The sequence below is a fragment of the Elephantulus edwardii genome, unplaced genomic scaffold, assembly GCF_000299155.1.
Source record: "Elephantulus edwardii isolate Elephantulus edwardi_28Jun2011 unplaced genomic scaffold, EleEdw1.0 scaffold00003, whole genome shotgun sequence".
NCBI lineage: Eukaryota > Metazoa > Chordata > Mammalia > Macroscelidea > Macroscelididae > Elephantulus > Elephantulus edwardii.
Genome location: NW_006399753.1, coordinates 16767149 through 16788246, shown reverse-complemented (window position 1 = coordinate 16788246; position 21098 = coordinate 16767149). Strand labels below are relative to the sequence as shown.

The 21098-nt window shown below is 46.0% G+C and overlaps 1 protein-coding gene across 4 annotated transcripts in view; it reads right to left on the bottom strand.

Annotated features, from left to right (window-relative positions):
* MTSS1 (metastasis suppressor 1) overlaps positions 1-21098 on the bottom strand; it is a 200140-nt gene that overhangs the window by 20251 nt on the left and 158791 nt on the right. For 3 of the 4 annotated variants that reach the window (XM_006879301.1, XM_006879299.1, XM_006879300.1), the window contains exons 5-6: positions 20742-20833; positions 18760-18834 (exon numbers count right to left, since the gene is read on the bottom strand). In XM_006879301.1, the coding sequence (XP_006879363.1) occupies positions 18760-18834; positions 20742-20833 (167 nt within the window). Of the gene's footprint in view, positions 1-9955; positions 9968-18759; positions 18835-20741; positions 20834-21098 lie in introns of all 4 variants that reach the window. The other variant, XM_006879302.1, reaches the window with a different exon arrangement.

The window sequence follows — 21098 nt, the reverse complement described above, 5'->3', positions numbered from 1 at the left end:
AGTGAATGAATGAATGAAGATCCAGTGAATGAATGGCACTATTTCTGCTAAGGCACGTGTTTGAATCCATCTCTGCTCCTTGGGAGAACTGCGGGCAATCTCCTCCTGTGCAATTTGTAGTTGTTGATTGCTGGCGAGTTGAGCTCGACTCATCACGACCCTATGAATAAAAGGCCTGAAGCCTTTCTCTAACTATGGACATTTCTCAAAGTTCATAGAGTTTCCAGAGGCATGTGGTTTAGGAAGTGGGTGCCGCTCCAGCAGCCTGTGTGATTTCCCTGCCTCTGTAAACCCTCTGGAGGGTCAGCTATGAGTCAGTTCTGATTAGATGGCAAACAAAACACTTCTACTGGGGAAGGACCTGGCCCATCAGCCTCTACCCTCTGCAGAACAAGAACAATGTGGTGTTAAATGTCCACTCCCAGGGACCTCACACACAAAAGAACAATGGAGAGAAGTTAAACAAAAAGCACTGTTTGGTTTGAGGAAGAAAAAAGTCAGGGGAAATGGCCTTGAATCAGAGAATCCAGTCCTCATTTTCTCTCTCCAAAACAGATGCAAGAGCTTAACTTGGGGCAAGAAGTGATCAATTATGACCTAAAAGGAAAGGGAGGTGGGTTTTAGAAGGAAAGTCATTTCTTCGGGAGAGAGTAGGCACTAAGTTGGCACGTAAGGGAACGTGACGCCTCAATATCTCAGATGATCAGGAGGCTCCGTGCACACAGTTCTGTCGCTGTCAATGGTCATGTGAGAACAGAAAGACAATGTTTTAGAGTGCAGACACAGAAAGGCCTGGTGATCTGCAGCTGCAGAGCGAGACATCGAGAACCCGGAGAGGCCAGTGTCACACCCGCAGGGCTGCCATGAGCTGGAACCGACTGGAGGAAAATGTTTTGGTTTTGGATATATAATTAAGAGACGTTAAAAAATAAAAATCACACCCCAATAACTTTATATTTTTTCCACAAGTTTTAGGCACAGTGTAATTAATCTGACTTTAAATATATACATATATAATCTCCACATGAGAAAGCAACGTGAATAGAACCCCAGATTATCTAATTTGGTAAATGTACATTTGGCTCATTCTACAATTACAGGAAAGTTATTTTAACTACGTATTCTGCTGTAATGAAAGGACTTTGAAACTGTAGTAAGCTAAAAAAAGTGTAATCTTGAGAGATTGCTATAATTATAAGCATAATGAGAGCACTTCCATTCAGGATATATCATAACCTATAAACACAATGTTTATTTTTGTTAAAATGCCCTAACAACATATAATTGTATTTATAAAAAACGACTCTGGCAGGAATGAGCCCATGTCCCAGTGGAATGCCCTGGTTTGAAGCCTAGTAAGGTTTGTATATCAGGGCAGTGGTGGTTTGGGGGTAGAAGTCTGGCTTGCCAAGCAGGAGACCCAGGTTTGACTCTCAGTCAGTGCACTTCATGTCTGTCTGTCTGTGGAGGCGTGTTTCTTGCTAGGATGCTGGGCAAGTTTCAGCAGGGCTCCTGGACTAAGAGAGATTTAGAAGAAAGTGTTGTCAATCTGGAAGTGACCATGAAGGTGGGTAGGACCAGCGGCTGAGTCTTCTTCCAACATCCGTGAGTCCAGGGCTGCCTTGGCAAGTCAGCCACCACCACCACCACCATCACAGAATTCTATATCCACGGGTTCAGAGGTGCATTAGCTCAAGATATGAGAACATGACAAATAGACTCCTTTTCCTTTGTACCACGAGTGTGCGAGTCATCTAAGGTCTTCTACTGAGCCATACTGACTCCAACTCCATCGTCTTACTTAACTTCTGCTACTGTCAACTTCACTGGGACACCCTATGCTATCACCCTTATTGACCTTGAAGCAGAACAGCTCAGAGAGCATTAAAAATGCAAACACCACCTGGGCTCCTGTTCAGTACTTCCCACTGCTCTAGAAACACTCAGTGTCTCCTCACATGATCTATCCCGTAAGGAAGGCACATACAGCTGGCCCACCTTGTCCCTCAGCCTTCTTGATCCCTTTATGGTATCAGACACATTGAAAACTGGCCGTCCTATCCACTGTGTTGCCCCCTGTTGAGGGCATGATCTCCAGCTACTTTAACTGAAGATACATGATCTAGCAAATCATCAACAGCTGTGAGATCAATGTAAGAGAGTGCTTTACACACTGTGAAAGATGATGGTGGAGAGAGGACGAAGAGACTGTGGCACGGCTGAGAAGATACAGGGATAAGGTGCAACCAGAGAAACCCTGGAGATGGAGCCAAAATTAAAGGTATTTTGGATTGAAACCCCTTTCTTGATGGACGATTGAAGGAAAAGCTGACTTATAACTGCTTTGAGATAAAGTTTTCTGGATGACTGAGGAACTTGCAGTGCATTTGATACTATGGGTATTATTGACAGGCACAGTTCCCCTTTATGAAGTGAACGGAAGTCAGACTCGGCCTTCTTCATGTTACTACTGCTCATTATACTACCCTCTCCCTCCTTCTATCCTTCACTCCACTTCTCAGGCCCCTTTTGTTCCTTTAGGACCCTCCTCACCCGCCTTAGACCTATCATCCTTTCAAACCCAAATCAAAACAAATCCCCAGTCCACATGTACTTTCCTGGTCACTTAATCGACGTCACCCTAAGTGACCATCATGTGCCACAAGGGTGGAAACCACACACCTGTCTGGAGGACAGCAGGTGCTCTGTATCTGTGGACAGGAGGAAGCACTGATAATGCAGGACGATCTGTCCGTGCATGCTGGCCATGTCCAGCATGCCCACACAAGGCCAGACAGGGCAGCAGTGCGTCCAGGACACCCTGAGCGACCAGGAGCAAGGGGGGCACCTCAAGGGGGATTTATAGACAAACTTCTCGAACAAGGAGCCTTCAAAGGCTTTTCTGTGTAATTCAAGGCATCCCTGGTGTTAATAATTTTTTTGTTTGTAGTCAGTTTCCCCATTCTATGGTACAAGAGCCCATTTCCAGGCCCTGGGGAGGTCTGAAGGGAGCAGCCAGCAGCCTCCAAACCCCAGGGAGAGTCACATGGCTGCCTCTACAGAAACAGTTCTACTCAGAGAATCGAGCGTGGTTCACAGGCATCCTGTCAGTCTTAAATGGGAAGAACGTTTTGTTAAATTAAGTCGAGAGAGTTTTACAAGACCTGACATCAACTTCCTAACATTCGTCCTTTGTTGTCTTTATGCTCCATGTAAATGCTTCAAAGTAGGAATTAATAAACCCTTCTGACAGATGAAGGACCCTGGTGGAACGGCGCATTAAGCACTGGGATGCTAACTGAAAGGCCAGCAGCTCAAAGCCACCAGCTCTTCTGCAGAAGGATAAGGCTGTCCGCTCCTGTTAACCAGATTTGTGGCCTGGGAAACTCGACAGAGGGTTTGCCGTGAGTCAGAACCAGCTCCGCGGTGGGAAGTTTGGGTTTTGGTGGATGAAGAGCAGCTGTTTTTCAGGCGCAGAATTTTCATCTTCTGAACGGGAGACCCAGTTCAATTGTGGACGAAGCCCAGTCACCACCAGTGTATCAGTGGTGGGCTGCACGTTGCCAGGACGCTGACCATGTTCCCACGAGCTTTGAGATTAAGATGGACGAGGAAGAAAGACCTGGATTCAGAATATCAACTAGTGAAAACCCTGGGGGTCACACGTCTGATCTGTAACTCATCACGGGGCAGCATTTCATTTGAGGGTGTTTGAGATCATCAGAGGTCAGGGCCTCAGCCAGCCGCAATGGACAGAGAGAGAAAAGGAGATTCAGGGCCAGTGAGCTGGTCACAGTCACAGTTAGAATCCAGCCCTGGGCTCTGGGCCTTGCTTCTTCAGACGCTCAACGTCTTGGGACCTGGTGTTCACAGCGAATACAAATCCTGGCAAATGAAGTACCAGGGGCTTCAAGTTCAAAGCTGGAACAGCCCCACTTCAAGGTCAATCAAGTGTGATAAATACCTGGAATTTCCCATGTGCCCACACTTGGGAGCGGGGGGTCCTGGGAATGGTAATAGATGAAGCATAATGCCAGGACATCTGGACCAGGATGGCTGTCAGGAGTCAGCAAATCATCCCAAGGCACTCCTGAATCCTGCAGACTGACCAACCCCTGGCCCGACATGCACACAAGTACCCCACTTCCTCCTAAGATGACATCTCTTCTGCATTTCTGCACTTGAAAAGCAGGATGCATCTGACCATCAGTGGTGTGCCATAGTATATCTGGCAGTTTCTTTTTCCTCTAGTGGTCCATGAGATGAAGAGGCGTCTTACAATCAATAGCATCTCTACACTCAATGGCATTTGGGATAAAAGTGCTGAACAGTCCCATAAAGTTGTACTAGAGAACCGACTCTGGAATGCAAAGTCCGCTTTCGTTACAAAAATGCAGAGGAGGGGATCTTCATTACCTACAGAAGACTTCTTTGACTGCTTGAAATATTAGCTTTTATAAGAGAACACAGTGTAAGGATAAGTACATACGTTGTTGTGAGGTGCCATCAAGTCAAGTACGACTGTGATCTTATGAATAGATCCAAACCCTAGCCTGCACATCCTCACAATCTCTGATGTTCTCCAGTTCACTGTCACAGTCATGGTTTCAATTCATCTTGTTGAAGAATACATAAGAAAGTGCAATTTACAGCAAGAACAATTTAACACTGCGGCATGAAAGTCAAGGTCCTTGCTCACAGCTGGAAGCCACCGTGTCCTAGTCTTGCACTGAGAGAATATGGGAGAGAGGCCACACCCAGGCTTTTGGCTGTTTTCTGGCTGCCATGGAGTGGAGCTGGATGACTGGTGACCCCATGTGACAGAGCAGACAGAGGCAGGATGTTCCAAGATGTCCTTGTTACAGGAGATGATCTCTAGGTCTTTCTATTGTGGGGCAGTGGGTCCATTCGAAGCATCAACTTTTCAGTGGGTCCATTGGAAGCATCAACTTTTCAGTAAGCAGCTGAGCTTGTCATCACTGCACCATGAAGATCCTTATTGACATTTAGGTAAGTATTTGCCTCTAGCACGAAAAAGCCCACGTTCTTCCCCCAAAGCCCTCCTGGGCTGGGCTGGCATCTTTCCCACAGGATGCAAATACCGCTCAGATTAAAGAAATCGTCTGAGCAATCGCTGGTAGCCACCTCATGCAGAAGCTCCGTGAGGGCATGCTGTGTTGTTGTTATGTGCCACTGAGTCGGAATCAATCCACAGCTGATCCCAGGGGGTATGTAGAGCAGTAAACGGCGTGGGGCTGGGGACTGCCCTATCTTTCTCCCCTGGAGCGACTGGTATGAGTCATGTACCTTTGGGTTGGCATTGCAGTCCCTTACCACAAAGCCCTGAGAGCCGTGAGGACATGGATGTATCTCCACCATCCCCTGCTGTTCCCTGGCACCCGGGGCTGACAGGGCATCTAGCAGGCAGCCATCAGTATTTATTAAAGCAAGGAGAGGAAAAGAAAACCACGATCAGCTTCCAACCACTCACCCATGGCCACTGAGTTGATTTTGACTAAAAGTGGTCTACAGGACAAGCAGAACTGGACACTAGAATGTAAACACACCTTGCCCATTCCCCTTCTGTCTTTGCGAGCAACCTTTAAGAGTCTGTTCAGGTGTCACTCACTCTTGAGAACTTTCCACACCCTTGAGAAACATCCAGGCCCTTCCTCCTCTTCCCACCCACAGCCCAGCCGGTGACTGACAGCTGTGATGATGTGTATGTTTGACCCTCCACCACCTTAAGAATAATTTGAAGAGAAAGACTTTCTTTTGCCCCTTTAGTGGCTAAGAGTCTAGCAAAGAGGAGGCATTTCCACCTATTTCTTGAATAAATGGATGGATGAGTAAAAGCTTGTTGCTTCGCAGGGCTCATCTGCAGCCATCAAAGCAGAATGTTAATGAATGAAAGAGATGAATTCGTGAGCTCCGTGAAACTCGTGAATGGCTTTTGGGGTAAAATTCTAGAGAGTTACAGCTACCCCCTCACCTAGCCTTTCACCAAGGTCTGCGCCTCCATTCAGTTTTCTCTAGTGAGACAAAAATCATTGTACATGCAATCGATCTTCCAAACGCATGGTCCTTTTAATCTTCTGCCCTTCTGCACATGGTTGAGGTTAACATTAAGAGAAGTTCTCAGCTCCGGTTCTCTGACAATGAGAATACCTACCTCCCTGCTGGCTTCCCACGCAGCCGCAGGGGAGCCAGGTGTGTGTTCCCTGACAGGTGCTGACATCCTGGGGCACTGGCTTCCTTCCACTCAGCCATCAGCTGCTGGAGTCGTGGTGGCCTTGCTCCGGGAGCTATGTCACGATGAAGTGTCACCAAAGGCAAGCCCTGCTAAGCAGCACCCCAGCTCTGGGGTTGGTGGGCCCACTGGGCTTGTGTTTACAGACTCCTCAGTTGTCAAGTGCTGCTCCTATGCACCCCCAACCTTGGATGTTCTCATCTGAAATGCAACAGCCTTGTGCAGGAGGTTGATTCACTCACTGCCTGTGAGCAGCTTATTACCACCGTCCCCCAGGCTCCCAAGGCTGTCACCCTTAACCGAAGAAGCGTGCTCAGTTTTCTCCTTCAGAGCTGCTGGTGGATTTGAACTGCTAAGGAGATACAACAGCCTGTTGCTTCACAGCCCGGCAGTCTCCGGACTCTGCCACTAGAGCTTCCTTCACAAGTTATTCGGTTAAATCGAAATGTCTTTACTGATGAGGTCAAGGACAGCTTCCTGGACACCACACTGAGTCTGCTGTTGTGTGCTGCCTAGTTGGAACGGACTCATAGCTGACCCTCTGGCAGGTTTTCAGAGGCAGTAAACCACACAGCAGACTGTCCATTTTTCTTCCCTGGAGCAGCTGGTGGATTCAAACCCTGCTCCACTGGGCTGGCAGTGTAACTCCTTAACACTAAGCCACTGGTCTTCCTGTCGCTGTTTTCGTGTACTGGTGAGTCAGAACCAACCCACAGTTTCCAGAGGCTTTTTAAAGGCAGTAAATAGCATGGGAGGAGACCATCCAACTTTCTCCTGAGGAGCAGCTGGTGGATTTGAACCACGTGTCTTTTCATTGGCAGCACAATTCCTTACCACTAAGCCACCAGTGTTATACTTCTATCACCGAGGTGGGACTCCCATTTCCCGGTCACCCTAACTAGCCGGAGCTCGTGGTTCGCTGACAGCATCTCTTCTGTCTTTCTCTCCTCACTGAACTCTGAAGAGGACGGTGCTAGAGTGTGCTAGCTGGCTACGGGAAAGGCTGGTGGTCTTGACCCACCAGCTCCTGTGCAGGAGGAAAACAAGGCAGTCTCCAAAGATCTGCAGGCTCAGAAACCTGGCAGGGGCTTGTCACGAGTCATAACTGATGACTCAGGTTCAAGGGCAGTCACTCAGGTCATTCTGCTCTAACTGGGGCTTTGTCCCGGGCCAATGGGCACAGAGGTCAGGCTGCGGCTCTCCAAGGTCAACCAACACTTCTAGATTTTGTGAAAAGATGCTCAGCACAGGGTACATCATTTCTACGAATTCCACACGGCCAATTCAATGGCACGGTTTACATTCTTCAAGCTGGCTTAAGTATTCCCATTATCCGTTTCCACGGTACTCTATAACCATTAATATAAAGTCACTGCTCCGATGTTCTTATTATGTGAGTTTTTCATCTAACCTTTCGAGGTGCTGCTGTTGAGTTGATTCCAGGTGGATGAATCTTTGAGAAAGTACAATAAATAGCCAGGCAGACACACCTTTAGTCATGAATACCACGTTGCTGTTTAGCTCCAAGCAGACTTCTGGGAAAGCCTAGGTTTGAGGTTGAAAGTTTAAAGATTGTATCAGGGCTATCGTTTAGGATCCTAGTAAGGTTTTTCTCCTACCAACTGGCAAAATACTTATTCCTTGCAAGTCTCAAAAACACCTTATGCCATTTAAGACATAAATAACCTTAGAAGAAAGTTGACATTGAAATAATTTTGCTCCCCCCCCTTTTTTTTTGCACCCAGTGGTATAAAGTATCTGCTTTGAGATATTAAAAAAATTTTTTTCAAATAACTTCTTACAACTCTTGTCCAAGCAAATGCAGTTGTTATGAACTATAGAGTCAAAACTGACCCTCCCATGGATTTCACAAGCTATGAATCACGCAGGAGGAGATTTGATTATCTTTCTCAAACAGAGCAGCTGGTGGAATTGAACCATGCACCTTCAGGTTGACCGTGCAGTTGCTTGCCATTAGGCCACCGGAACTCCCTGTCCATGTGGACAGTCATTAAAACAGAGGATGGCCCTCAACGACACAGGCTGTTAGAAGGACAGCAACAATCGGTTTGTGTGCAGGGCAGATTGTGAGGATGGTGCAGGATCTAGCAGGATGTTCTTCCATTGTTCATAGGGTTCCTATGAACCAGAGCCAACACCACGGCAAACTCCAGCATCAACCGCCCAATGTCACCATGAAGGAGAAGAGAGACGCCAGGTCATCCCAAGCTCACCTGTCAAAAGACTCTGGTGTGAGGTTTTCCTAACTCAAAAGCTCTTGCTATGCTCTAGTCTTCATGTTATGGAAGACTATTTATTGGCTTTCTGGGTTGAAATAGGAATGTATCTTCAACAAAGAGTGATCTCTTAGCTCATTCTTTGTGGTCCCAGTGTTTGCTGCCTACAGTGGTGAAACTGGGCCCACCCAGCCCCACACAGAAGTCCATGCTGCAGACACCCACGCCAAGACCATTGGTTGAGTTCCAGGCTGGTGTGCTCCTGGATCTGACAAGTGATTTTTCCTAACTATAATCCTACATCCCCTCTTCCTTGACCTAGAGGACTGTGAATACACAGCAAGTTTTTTCATCTGGTAGTTCGAATCCACCAAAGGCCCCAGAGGGGAAAAGATGGGCAGTCTCCTTCCGTGTGATTTACAGCCTTACAAACCCAGAGGAGAGTCAGCTAGGACTTGGTTCTGACTTGACGGTGATGAGATGAGACGCAGACCACGGACCTAACTCTGCATCTAACTCTGGAGAACACAGGGGTCTGTCTAATGTCTTGGCTGCCCAGGGAGGTCGGTTTCTCCTCTCCCCCATGCAGATGCTGGGGAAGAGCTTTCAAATGCCAAGTCCCCACACGGGGCTCACTTTTTCCACCTCCATCCTGCACCATGATGGAGAACAGGAAGAGCCTCGAAGCTCCGGAGTGTTGAGAGGACACGTGGACATGCCCAGGCCAAGGGATCCACCCGGGCACCTCACAGACACCCCCTCCCAGGACAGACAGCCAGCCACAGCACAGACCGGAAAAGCAACCTCAAGTCGAGCAGGATAATCACCCACAGAAGGCGAGTCGACAGACAATCAAGAAGAATGATTCTGAGCATTGACCCTGAAGATCTGCTACCTCGGAAACGAAACATTTCATGAACTCTGCTGAAACCAGAATGTGCTTTAAAATTGAAATACTGGTTTTGAGGAGTACTAAGTGGCCCAGGGAAGAAATAAAGGTAAAGCTACTTTGCATGCTTAATACCATCAAATCGGAGTTGAGAATCATTTTGAGTTATTCAGGGCATTTTAGTATCCTTTGTGATAAAAATATTCACATATATATACATTCATATATATATGCATGTTTTGCATCTATATGCATGTTGCAACACATTGGCTAGAGGAAGGAGGGTTAGAGCACTCTGTATTTGTTCTTCCCGGGAGTCTCATACTGAACTGTGATGATGCAAAGGCTCATAGAATGTTGTGCCGACACTTGAAATGGCCAAACATCCAAGAAAGAAAATTATCAAGACACACCCACACACAATTTTCTGAAAGTTACAGGAAATTCAGTAGGCACAATTGATTGTTCCAAGCTGGTAGGAAAACTCAGGCAACTAGCAGAGGTGTGGACAAGCACGTAAAGCCCACAGCAAGGACCACGCCGTGACCAGCCACCAGAGAGACGAGATGGTCCACTTACCAGGAGCGTCCACTGGAGGGGTGCACGGTGAGAAGGGGCAGGACACACAAGTGATACAAAAAGGAAAACGAGAAAGTCAAACTGGTATTCGAGCAGCACTCTAGCTTGTCTCTCGAGTGTTGAATGGTTCATAATTTGTCCCTGAATTTTATACTCTGGTGATTAAACCCATATCCACCAACAGCTATGCACCCACGTTACCCTCTCTTATCTTGTCATTTTCTTCCTTTCTCAATTAAATTAGACTCCATTAAGTCAATAATTATTATCCCTAGAGAAAGCAGCAAGGGTTTTTTTTTTTAATTTAATTTTTTAAATTGTTGATAATATTCACAGAAGACTATACACCAACTCATCAGTTCCCTACATTTGGTGACACTGATCAGATTCTATGAGCTGTAACCAGTGCTCCTTCTTGGAGTTATTTTTCCCTCATTAACAGAAGCTCACTGGCCTTTGAGGGAACCCTATCTTTCCAGGTGCTCTTGTCAGTTTGATTCCATACAGAGCATAGTGCTCAAGGCAGGCATTCTTTATTGGTCAAGTTATTGTTTGGTTTTAAGGAGTCTTAAATATCATGGGATATTTTTGTATTAAGATTTAAAAATTATCTCATGGTAATCATTTCATGGGATCATCCAGCCTTTATAGCTCCAGAAAGTCTGGATTCCATGAGAATTGGAAATTCTGTTTTCTTCCTTTGATCAAAATTCTTTTATGGAATCTTTGATCAAAGTGTTCAGTACGTAGCTGGGCCCTTGTGAATGGAGAACGTGGGAGAAGTAAAAATTAATAAACAAGTAAGTTGGCAACATACAAAAAGAGACTGACTGAACACTGCAATTAATTACACTAATCAATGTACATGTTATATAACAAACATCTGTGAAAAACTTTACGGGAAACATGATTTGTAAATCTTAACTCAAATAAAAATAAAATATTTTTTAAAAGGAAAACTAGGTAAACAAGTTTAGGGTAAGGTACAAAACCAAATATAAACAGAACAACGTTTACAAAACAGTAACTAAAACCAAGTAACTAAAGAACTCGAACTTTAGAAATATAAAAAATGGAATACTAGCAATCCAGTCCAGGAGTCATCTTCTCACAGGTCTGTGTATAATATTGGTTTTGCAGCTTTGAGGTGTCAGAATCCTTGAAAATTGGCTGTTCTAGCCATTGCATTAGCCCCCGTTGGGGGGACATGGTTTCCAGCTGTCTTAACTGGGGACACATCAACAATTGTGCGGCCAAGAGGAAGCCTGGTGATGGAGCCACAGTTTAAGGTTTTGCTGGCTGGCTGACGGGAGGAAAAGGCTGATTCGTAGCTGCTCTGAGATAAAGTCTGCTGGACAATTGAGGAAACTAGGGGCTTCTCACATTTGTGCTGAACTGAACCTGGACTTTTCACTACCTGAGGAATTACATCTTTTGCTAACCTACCTTGGGACTGCTAGACTAAGCCCTGATTTGCATCATGTGATAACCGTTGCCTCCTCAACTCCCCAACCTGTTTCCATAATAAACTCCACAACTGTAAGTAAAGTCTGTTAGTCTTGCAGAGAACACTGGGCCCAAAGATTTGTAAAAACAGGTGTAGGATTTCGTGGGGTGGCATGTCTGACCGTGTAGCTATTGGTGTGGTGGATCATATTGATGTGGACAGTTCCCCTTTTTCAAGCGGGCAGAAGTCAGACTCAGCCATCCCATGGTTACCACTGCTCCTTTTGCAAGCTTCTAGTGAAAAACTATTAATTCAATGTCAGCTCAAGAGTTAGCATATCAAAAAGTTCAAGCTCCATCTCTCCAGAACACTTCGCGATAAAACTTTTAGGTGTTACCGATTGAAGCAGAAGGCTTCAAAAGAATTTTTTAATTCAAATTTTAAAATTAAAAATACTATAGGAAAAAAATACTAAAAGGAGTTAATTTAAGCGAGACATAAGACTTAGTACTGAAAGATGGAAAGAGTAAGTAAACAGAATAATTATGATGCATTTCTGAGCTTACCTTACTCCCCTGGTTAATTCGAGGAGCTGAAACAATGAGCTAACATCACCTAGCAGAAAGGAGACCCAAGACAGGCTACCCAGAACCAGGGCCACTGGTTAAGCTTCATACCTCTCCCCCAGCTTTTTGTGTCTCTGCCCACCTTCCACTCCGCTCTGACTAGATTTTTCCTCTGCTTTTGACCTTGTGTTCTGTGCCCGATCAGACCTCTTCTGATGTCAGAGACCCTCTCTCCAGCTCCAGCTCCGTGCCTAATGATTGCTCCTAAGAGATGCTCAATAAGCATGTCTTTGGTAGAAAGACACACAATTACCAACAATCAGAACATGTTTCAAGTAACTTTAAGATGATTTTAAGACAAAAATAATATTTTTAAATCATGAGAATAATCTGAAAGATTTTTTATTAAAAAGGATCTCTCTCAATCACAGTATACTATGATTATATAGATTATTTCAAAATAATCAAATAAAGAATGTGACAAAAGGGAGCATTTGCAGAGTAAGGCGTGAGGGAAGTCAGCTGTAGGCAAAAATGACATCCTGATGACATTTCTACCCGGGCCAAGGACAGGGCTAAACTGAGCTTAGATGCGGGAGAGCTTTTATTTGGAGAAAAGGAATCAGAAGAATATTTAGAACAAAGATCAGTTTCTTGACAAAGGTGTGGGAGAAAGCTGCTTGAAAAGCCCTTCAAACTATTTAAAAGGAAGGTATTGGTTGGCTGGGTGCTGTAAATCTTGGAAGGAGTACACTCATACTTGTATGAGCTAGAGTCTAGGCACCTATTCGTTGAAGAAGATGGAACAGGTACCTCAAAAGGTGTTTCAGGAAGCATTCAACTACTAGCCAAAAGGCGGACCGTTCAAATCTACCCAGAGGCACTTCAGAAGACAAAAAGCGACCTACTTCTGAAGTCATAGCCATTGATGGCCAGTTCTACTCTGCACACAGAGGGTCACTGTGAATTGAGACTGAATTGACAAGAACAGAAAGGGGTGTTCTAGGAAAACCATAACTGACCAGATCCAGAACAAACAGAAGCCTCAAATGCCCCGAGAGCTTCTGGACCTTAGCTTGGAGGGGCTGCGGGGCATTTGGGACATGTGCCTTCTAGGAACAGTTCCCTCAAAAAGAGCTCCTGGAGAATGACGACTCCGTGGGCTTCTAGAAGCCCACACTCACCCAAAAAAAAACACGCAAATGGGAGCTTCTGGTGAAAAAAAAATCATGTATCTTAGAATTATTTTAGTTTTTTAAAGCTGTATACTCATTTCTAAAAATTAAATAGTCTCACATATGACCTTGATGTCAACTATTAACCATATAAGAACACATATATTTTATTACTTCAATTTGTGTCCATATTTTTCTCTACTGTACACTCCTCTTTAGATCAGTATATAATTTTATCTATGTGATACCTGTAATCTTTTTTATTAATGATTTTTAATGCAATATATATAATTATTTATGTTGTTGTTATGTGCCGTGAGTTGCTTGCGACTCACAGCGACCTTATGTACAACATCCCTAAACCCTGCTCTATCCTGTGCCAACTGCACCGTCTCCGGGACTCTCACCCCAATTTCCCCAGTCAATGAATCAATCCACCTCATATAGGGCCTTCCCCTCCTGCGCTGTCCCTTCCCTTCCCAAGCACAGTTCAAAATTGGGAAGGGTGTCGCCAGGGAAGTGCCTTGTCGCCTATACTTTTTTATAGCATGAGAATTATTTGTTTTATAAGGTAAAGAAATGAAACGTGTTTTCTGCTTGCCTTGGTGAAACTAGAAAGTCATCTAGGATGTTCCAAACTGCTGATGTGTCTTGGAGACACAAGTGTGCCATCATGGCCGCTGTGCTGGGTTAGAGCCCTGGCGCCTGAGGCCACCAGATACACGGCTACTTTGAAAAGACTGTTGCTTCCGAAAACCTTAATCACAGCTCACGTTCACCGCGCCTTCAGGCCCAGGCGCTCCAAGAAATCTCCAAACTAAATGCCAATTATTCCTGCATCCCAGGGCCAGAAGCAGCTATTCTTACCGCAGTCCAGCACCTATGGGCCCCCAATCTTTCTATCTGGCACCTTGATGGGGAGCTCATTATCCTCCTAGGCAGCTCTCGCCAGTGCTGGGCATATCTAATTGCCAGAACCTTCCTTTTAGGATGCACTGCAATCAATCCCTCAGGCTTCACCCATAGGTCCGGATTCTCCTAATTGGACAATGCCAGTGACGGTGAGTGACAGCAGGCCGGCTGAGCCTCCTTGTGGAATTCAGATAAAAGGATTATCACTGTAGCCAAGAACTGAAGGCCTTTAAAAAGAGAACTCTGGAAAAGCTAAAGGGGGGGGGGAAGAACTACTTTTCTCATTTTCTATTTTTCACCAAACTCCTAAACCTTTTCCAAGTTGTAAGCATCAAACCCTCGACTTTCGTGCCCAGCTTTTTAATCCTCGCTTTCTGCGGGCTGGAATGAGGCTCAGAACGTTTACTGGCCTGCTTGTCCACTGGGCCTTAGTGCTGATGGAGGACAGCAGCGATGTTCATTTAGATAAACATCTTCCTCTGGACTCACTAAAATGCTCCACATTCCTTGTCAAACAGTAGCTCCCAGGTGCCCTTGTTAGCAAGACAGAATGCAAACCAGAGAAGCAATCAGAGGCAAAAGGAATCACCGACTTTGGTACTGACAGATAATCTGATTATGGGAGAAAAATTTTGCTGCTTTTATCTCGAAATGATTCCATGGGGTTGGCTGTTTTTGTCACAAGAACTAGGGAGACATTTTTCAGACATACCAAAGTTTAAAAACTTTATCCTGTCCCCATGCCCCTCAGGGAACCCTTCCATCTCTCCCAATGTGTCTTCTTGTAATTCCAAATGGGAATGGCCTGTTTAGGAAAGACGACAAAAGGAAATTTGGTTTTGGAGAATTTCTATCTTGCAGGTAAATGCTACAAATTAACAAGAGATTATGAAGGGGAAGAGTCCTTTTACACACAGTATCTTGACAGAGTACTCCTCCTTATCACGTGTGCTGCAGCAGATTCCAAAACCTGGTGCTGAGGGGAAGAATCTGGAAAGATCTGGAAGGTTCAGGCAGGCATCAGATGGCTGTACTTGCTCAGGAATGCACCTCCCAAATGCAAGAGAAACGCTTGACATTTATTTTTATGTTTTAGAAAACATTATGATTACAGTTAGAATTTCCCTGCAAACTCCCAGCCCACACAGGAGGACCCAAGGTAGGTTTCGAGTCTGATAACCAAAGGGTCTGTGATGGTGAAGAGAGAGGTGCCAGGGCCTCGTGGACGGTCTGCTTTTCCTCAATTGCCGGTCCTAATACCCTCGCAAGACTTAGTAAAGGGTTGAGGAGATTATAGGCTGTGAATGATGGAAAAGAAAATGACATAATTTCTGTGATAATTACTATAGGACATTTGCATAAAGGCTTTTATGCATCATGTGAAGGCTTCCAAGAAAGTTACAGGTTTCATTAGCATGTACAATAGGCACGGAAGCTGTCAAATTTTGGAAACAAAGAGGAAGGGAGGGAATAAGTGAAGCTGTGCTCTGCAAGGGCCCAAATTAAGTCATACTTGGTGATTTAAGAACTTCAGTGTAGAGAGACGCTATTTGCTCCTGACTACTGTCCCGGATGAGAAGATGCAAGCAAGTCCAGGAACGCCACCCGCACAAGAAGACCACTGATGGGGTTTTAAGGGTTCCTCTTTAAGGCAGGAGCTAAGACGGCATTCTAGTTGTCATCATCCCTCTACAACAAAGACCTGAGAAACCAAGTGACACCTGTGCAGGTAATCCTGGAACCCCAGCATCAGAGCAAAGGACAGAGAAGGAACCAGGCACTGGATGGAAGGAGGAAAACCGTAAAGGAGGCGAGAGATACAAAGCAGAGGGCCCTGCCAGGTGGATCGGCGCACAGCTCTGTAATTCTGAGATAGTGCAAGCTGCGTTTCCGCAACAAGGCAGAGACACAGTGTAGACAAGTCTGGAGTGAGGGAGAGAGCGAGCACAAACCAGATCTCAAGAAGCAAAAGGGGGAGAGAACTCCAGAGATGAGGTCACTGCAGAGGTGGGCGGGAGCCAGTAAACAGGGCTGGGAGGCTTCGTGCTGCTGAAGACACTGGACTCAGGTGCTACCAACCCCACCCTGCTGTATTAGGTTCAGGCAGGAACTGGTCGGTGGGCTGTGCTATCCCAGGAGTGCCCCAGCACCCACGCCAGATGACTCTCGCCTCCATTTCCCCCCAGGGTCCTCTTGTGTGCTCCCTCAACACAGCGTCTGGTGATGCACCCTCTGCTGTCTCTCCCCACCTACACCCTGCAGCCTCTCTGTCTCACCAGGCAGCTGCCAGTGTGCCCACTCCCCAGGATTACACACTGCATGGCTGGGGACATGCACTTGTGGCCACTGCTGCACGGCTTCCCAGGGGACCGAGGGCATGCACTCCCATGGACTGAGCATCACGTGCCTGCAGACGCAATGTGTGTCAGCACTGAAGCAACGGGCCCCTCACTTCTGACCCAGCCACGTGAAGGCAGCGGGCTGGGCAGTGCCAGGTGTTTGCTCTACCCCAGGCCCTGCAGACCCAGCCAAGCTGCTGGAGGTCACTCTGGCTCAGGAAGCTGCTCTCCCTGCCCTTTCCACCTGTGGGCTCTCTGGACTCCTGCCCCTATCTGACTCCCTGTCCTGAGAGGCAGCGGCCGTTCAACCATACATGTATGCATTTCCTCCTCTCTCCTCCCTCCCTCCACCTGGTAAAGAGGTGGAGGCGGCGTGACTCTGTGTAGGCACCTGCCCACCACTCATTCCCCTAACAGTCCCTGTGGCACCTGTGTCTGCCTATGATGCAATGCCCCACAGGACCTGCTGAAAGGCACTGGTGCTGTGACCCCACATGTTTACCCCTCTGCAGCTCGGCTCCCCTTTGTCCTGCCCATACCCCTTCACTTGACAAAAGTAGACGGGGTGTTTCTGTATGCACGCTGGCTGGCCCCACACAGCCCTCTGCACTGTGCAGGAGGTATCAGCAGAGATTGTATGCTCACTCATCCACCACTCATTCCTGCATCCAGCAAGAGGCCACAGCTGTGAAATGAAAACCGTATGTATCCACGTTGGTAGGTGCCGTCAACAACTCTTGCATGGTAGAAAACAGTTATTGGTTACCACATGTCCACACAACTAGAAACAGAGACCCACATCTACACTGCTACCTGCTACCTCACCCACCTAGAGACATTCTGCTCTTCTTCCCAGCCTGGAAATAGCCCCAGACTGGAGGCCAAATGCTTTTTAAAATACGAGGCCAAATCTAATCAGCTCATACCCAGTTGCAAGCAACAGCCACACACCAAGTCTCAACCCAAGTCAACTGGATGTGAAGTGATTGGATTTGGCCTCTGATTTAAAAAGGCATTTGGGTCCTTGGGCCTTTGGCCCTCAGGCCTAGTTTTTGTGGAGCTCCCGAATAAAACAGGCTTGGAAGCAGGAGTGGCATCCACTTCCAAAAAAAAGCTTGCCTCCAGAAACTCTATGAACATGGAGAAAAGATGAAAATTTCATGTTTAAGACTTTCATTCATAGGGTCACTAGGGGTTGTCTACAACTCAACAATACTTAACAACAACAACAACAACAACAAAAGTGGGTGGTTGTTATGTCCTGTCCAGTCTCCTGCAACTCATAGTGAACCTATGCACAATAGCTCTGAGCCCTGCTCTATCCTGAGCCAATCACTGTCTCTGACACATCTACCCTCATTATCCCAGTTATTGTGTCAATCCATCTCATCCAAGGTCTTCCTCTCCTGCACTGTCCCATGACCCTTCCATGCATGATATCTTTCTCCAAAGACTGGTCCCTCCCAGCAAAACAACCAAAGTTTGTGAGATGGAATCTCAAAATCCTTGCCTAGGAGCAGCTAGGTTTCACCTTCTCCAGGGCAGACCTGTTCTTTTGGCAGTATGTGGTATGTTCAATACTCTTCTCTAGCACCACACCTCAAAGGCTTTGAAATCTTCTTCTGTCATCCTTGGTCACTGTCCAGCTCTCTGATGCATGGCAAGAATTTCAAAGACCATGGCTTGGATCAGGAGCATCTTAGTCTTTAGACTGACAGACATCCTTGTTCTTCAGCTCTCTGGAGAGGTCCCTGACCGCAGATTACCCTAATGCGATCCGCCTTTCGATTTCAAGCTGAACAGGTGTGAAATATTCTGTGGGTGTATATTCACCAGTATATAGAGAGTTGGAAGAAGATATTCCTGCATCTGTATTTGTACGTGTAGCAAATATATCCACGTATATATAGGAGACACATGGAACAAAGCTACAACAACTTCTCAGCCATAACCAAAAGCCTTGAGAGAATAAGTTTCTAGGCTTGAGGACTCAGGAATGTAATCTTGAGGGCCATTCAAAGACAGTCAACATAACTGCTACATTCTAGATCCAGATCTTAGATTTGTAAGCATCATCTACCATGCAGCAACTAGTGTCCTACTTGGAACAAAGGAGAGAAGTGAAAGCTTCAAGAAAACACAACACCAGAACCAGTCTCCATCAGTCGGACATGAGAAGAACTAGATGGTGTTCTAGAACATTCTGGAATGGAAATGGGGAACACAGGGAGGAAACGGGAAGAGGACTGTTATACTGAGGGGACTGCAATCAGTTTTATAAAACAAAATGTGCACAAACTGGCGAATGGGAAACTAATTTGCTCTGTAAGCTTCCATCCAAACCACAGTAATTTTTTTAAGTTACCTTTTTTTGCTTTTTTCTGCAGCTTCAGTGTGTCTGAGGACTTCTTTTTTATCTCTTGGCGTGCTTTTTTATATTCTAAGAGAAAGCAGAATTATAAATCATTTAATCACTTTGTCCAATAGAAAACATTTTAGGAACAAAAAAACCAGCTTTATCATAACACAGTATATGACAAACAGGTCATGGGGACATTTTCAAGAGAAGGGCTTTATTAAAATGGGAAACTATAAAACACATGATAATATTTTCCTACAAAAATCAATCATACCAGTCATGAGGATAGAAATCATTCAGATGTCTATTAACAAGATTTACTCTTTTGCCAGTGTATTTTCACTCATGTATCAGGAAAGCTTTTCAGTAATCCTCATTTCCCACAGGCCATCTCCACAGAATTTCACTTGAAAAGAACCCCATATGGGGAAGATGCTGGCCAGACTTTATAATGGATGAAAAAGTGTTGGTGTTATTTCCTTAGACCGTGAGCACCACCTCCTTCCTACACTGTCAAGGTCCTCAACAACTCCCTAAACTGTGGCAGAACCCCCAATACCGTGACCTTTAGTCACCCTTCAACCCTAGAGCAAAACTCATGCCTCCCATGGCACATAATTCAAACAGTAAACAAGCCGAGGGAGCTCTGGTGGTCTAGTGGTAAGAAGCTGTGCGGTAATCCCAAAGGCAGGCAGTTCGAATCTACCAGCTGCTCCCTGGGAGAAGGATGGGCAGCCTCCTCTTGTGTGATTAACTGCCTTTGAAAACCCGCTTTAAGGTCAACTAGACCGGTCCTTGGAGAAGGAGATCATGCTTGGGAGGGTGGAAGGACAGCGCAGGAGGGGAAGACCCTCTATGAGGTGGATTGATTTAGTGACTGGGATAATCGGGATGGGAGTGTCAGAGACAGTGCGATTGGCACAGGATAGAGCAGGGTTTAGGGCTGTTGTACATAGGGTCGCTATGAGTCGCAAGCAACTCGACGGCACATAACAACAACAACAAACAACAATAGGTCAGTCTGACTCAGAGGCACACAATCACAACCACCAACATAAGGCGACAAGTAACTGCAGGCTGGTACTCACTCCTTAGAACAGCCAACCACAAGGCATCAAAAGAGCCTCATTTACCTAAGGACAAAGCCCTGACGGCAGGAAGAGGAAGGACAGAAGGATAAGTGGAAATAATTCCAGGGGAGAGGTGGGGCAAGCGTAACTGTTCTGTGAGTACAGTAACAAGGAAAGTAATGTGAGAAAACAAAAGGTCTATGAAACGGTTCAGTGAAAATCCAATCACTCAGCTCACAAGTGTCTGTCTTGGAGGAAGAGCAGCCAAGCAGCATAGAGCACACATTCTATGTCATATACTGGGGCATGTTGACAAGAGAGTCCAGTCCTTGGAAAAAAGACATCATGCAGAGAAAGGCAGAGGGTCAGGGAAGAGGACCGTCAATGAGGTGGACTGACACAGTGACCGTGACAGTGGGCTGGTGCATGTCAGAGCAAGGTCCAGACGTGTTCACAGGGTCACTGTGTGTCGTAGTCGACTGGATGGCACTCAAAAACCTAACAACCACACCAGTTCTAAAGGTGGTCTCACCTGCCTGAGACAATAGGCAAAGAGAGTGAAAGGTTAGTTTGTACCATTGCAAGTCTGGTTTCCAAAATAAGCTGAAATGACTTCTGTCGCCATGTGTAGTTGAGCTTTAGGACAGCCCACTTTTAAAGCAGCTGATCACAATTAACGCCACCACCTATTCAGGCTACAGAGAGCTGCTCTGTGGCTAAAAGCAGCATGAGTTTTGCAATGGACACATCACTGACCTCGTCCTCCAACACTGGAGGCAGGAGAGGAGGGCACAGGGCACAGTATGCCTGTAGCTATTTGAGGGGACAGCAATTGACAGAGAAGAGGGGCCCAGCAGCGGCCAGCGGGTCCCCAGCTCTTCCCAGAGTTCTGCTCCGGGTTAGACATCTCCCCCGTACCTTTTGCATGGTCTTTATCCAGCTGATTCGCCACTTTCTTCCATTCCTCCATCTGCTCTTGAAGTGGGTTTATCAGACAGTCAATCAAAGCGCTTTTTGCCAAAAAGAGAAAGACAAAGGAGAAATGAGAGCTCAGATACAGTATGCTGTCCGGATTCATACTTGCTTGTCAAAACACACCAAATGACAATTACCTAAAGCAAGAGAGGCTCTAATGCTAGATGGCAAGTTCATGATCTAAATAAATCCGCTGGCTTCCAGCTCAGAAACAGCTTTGTCCTTACAAAGATTTTCAATGACTATTAAGCAGGCGAAGAGATTGAGATTGTTCACAACTTTGTCTGCATGGCTCCACAG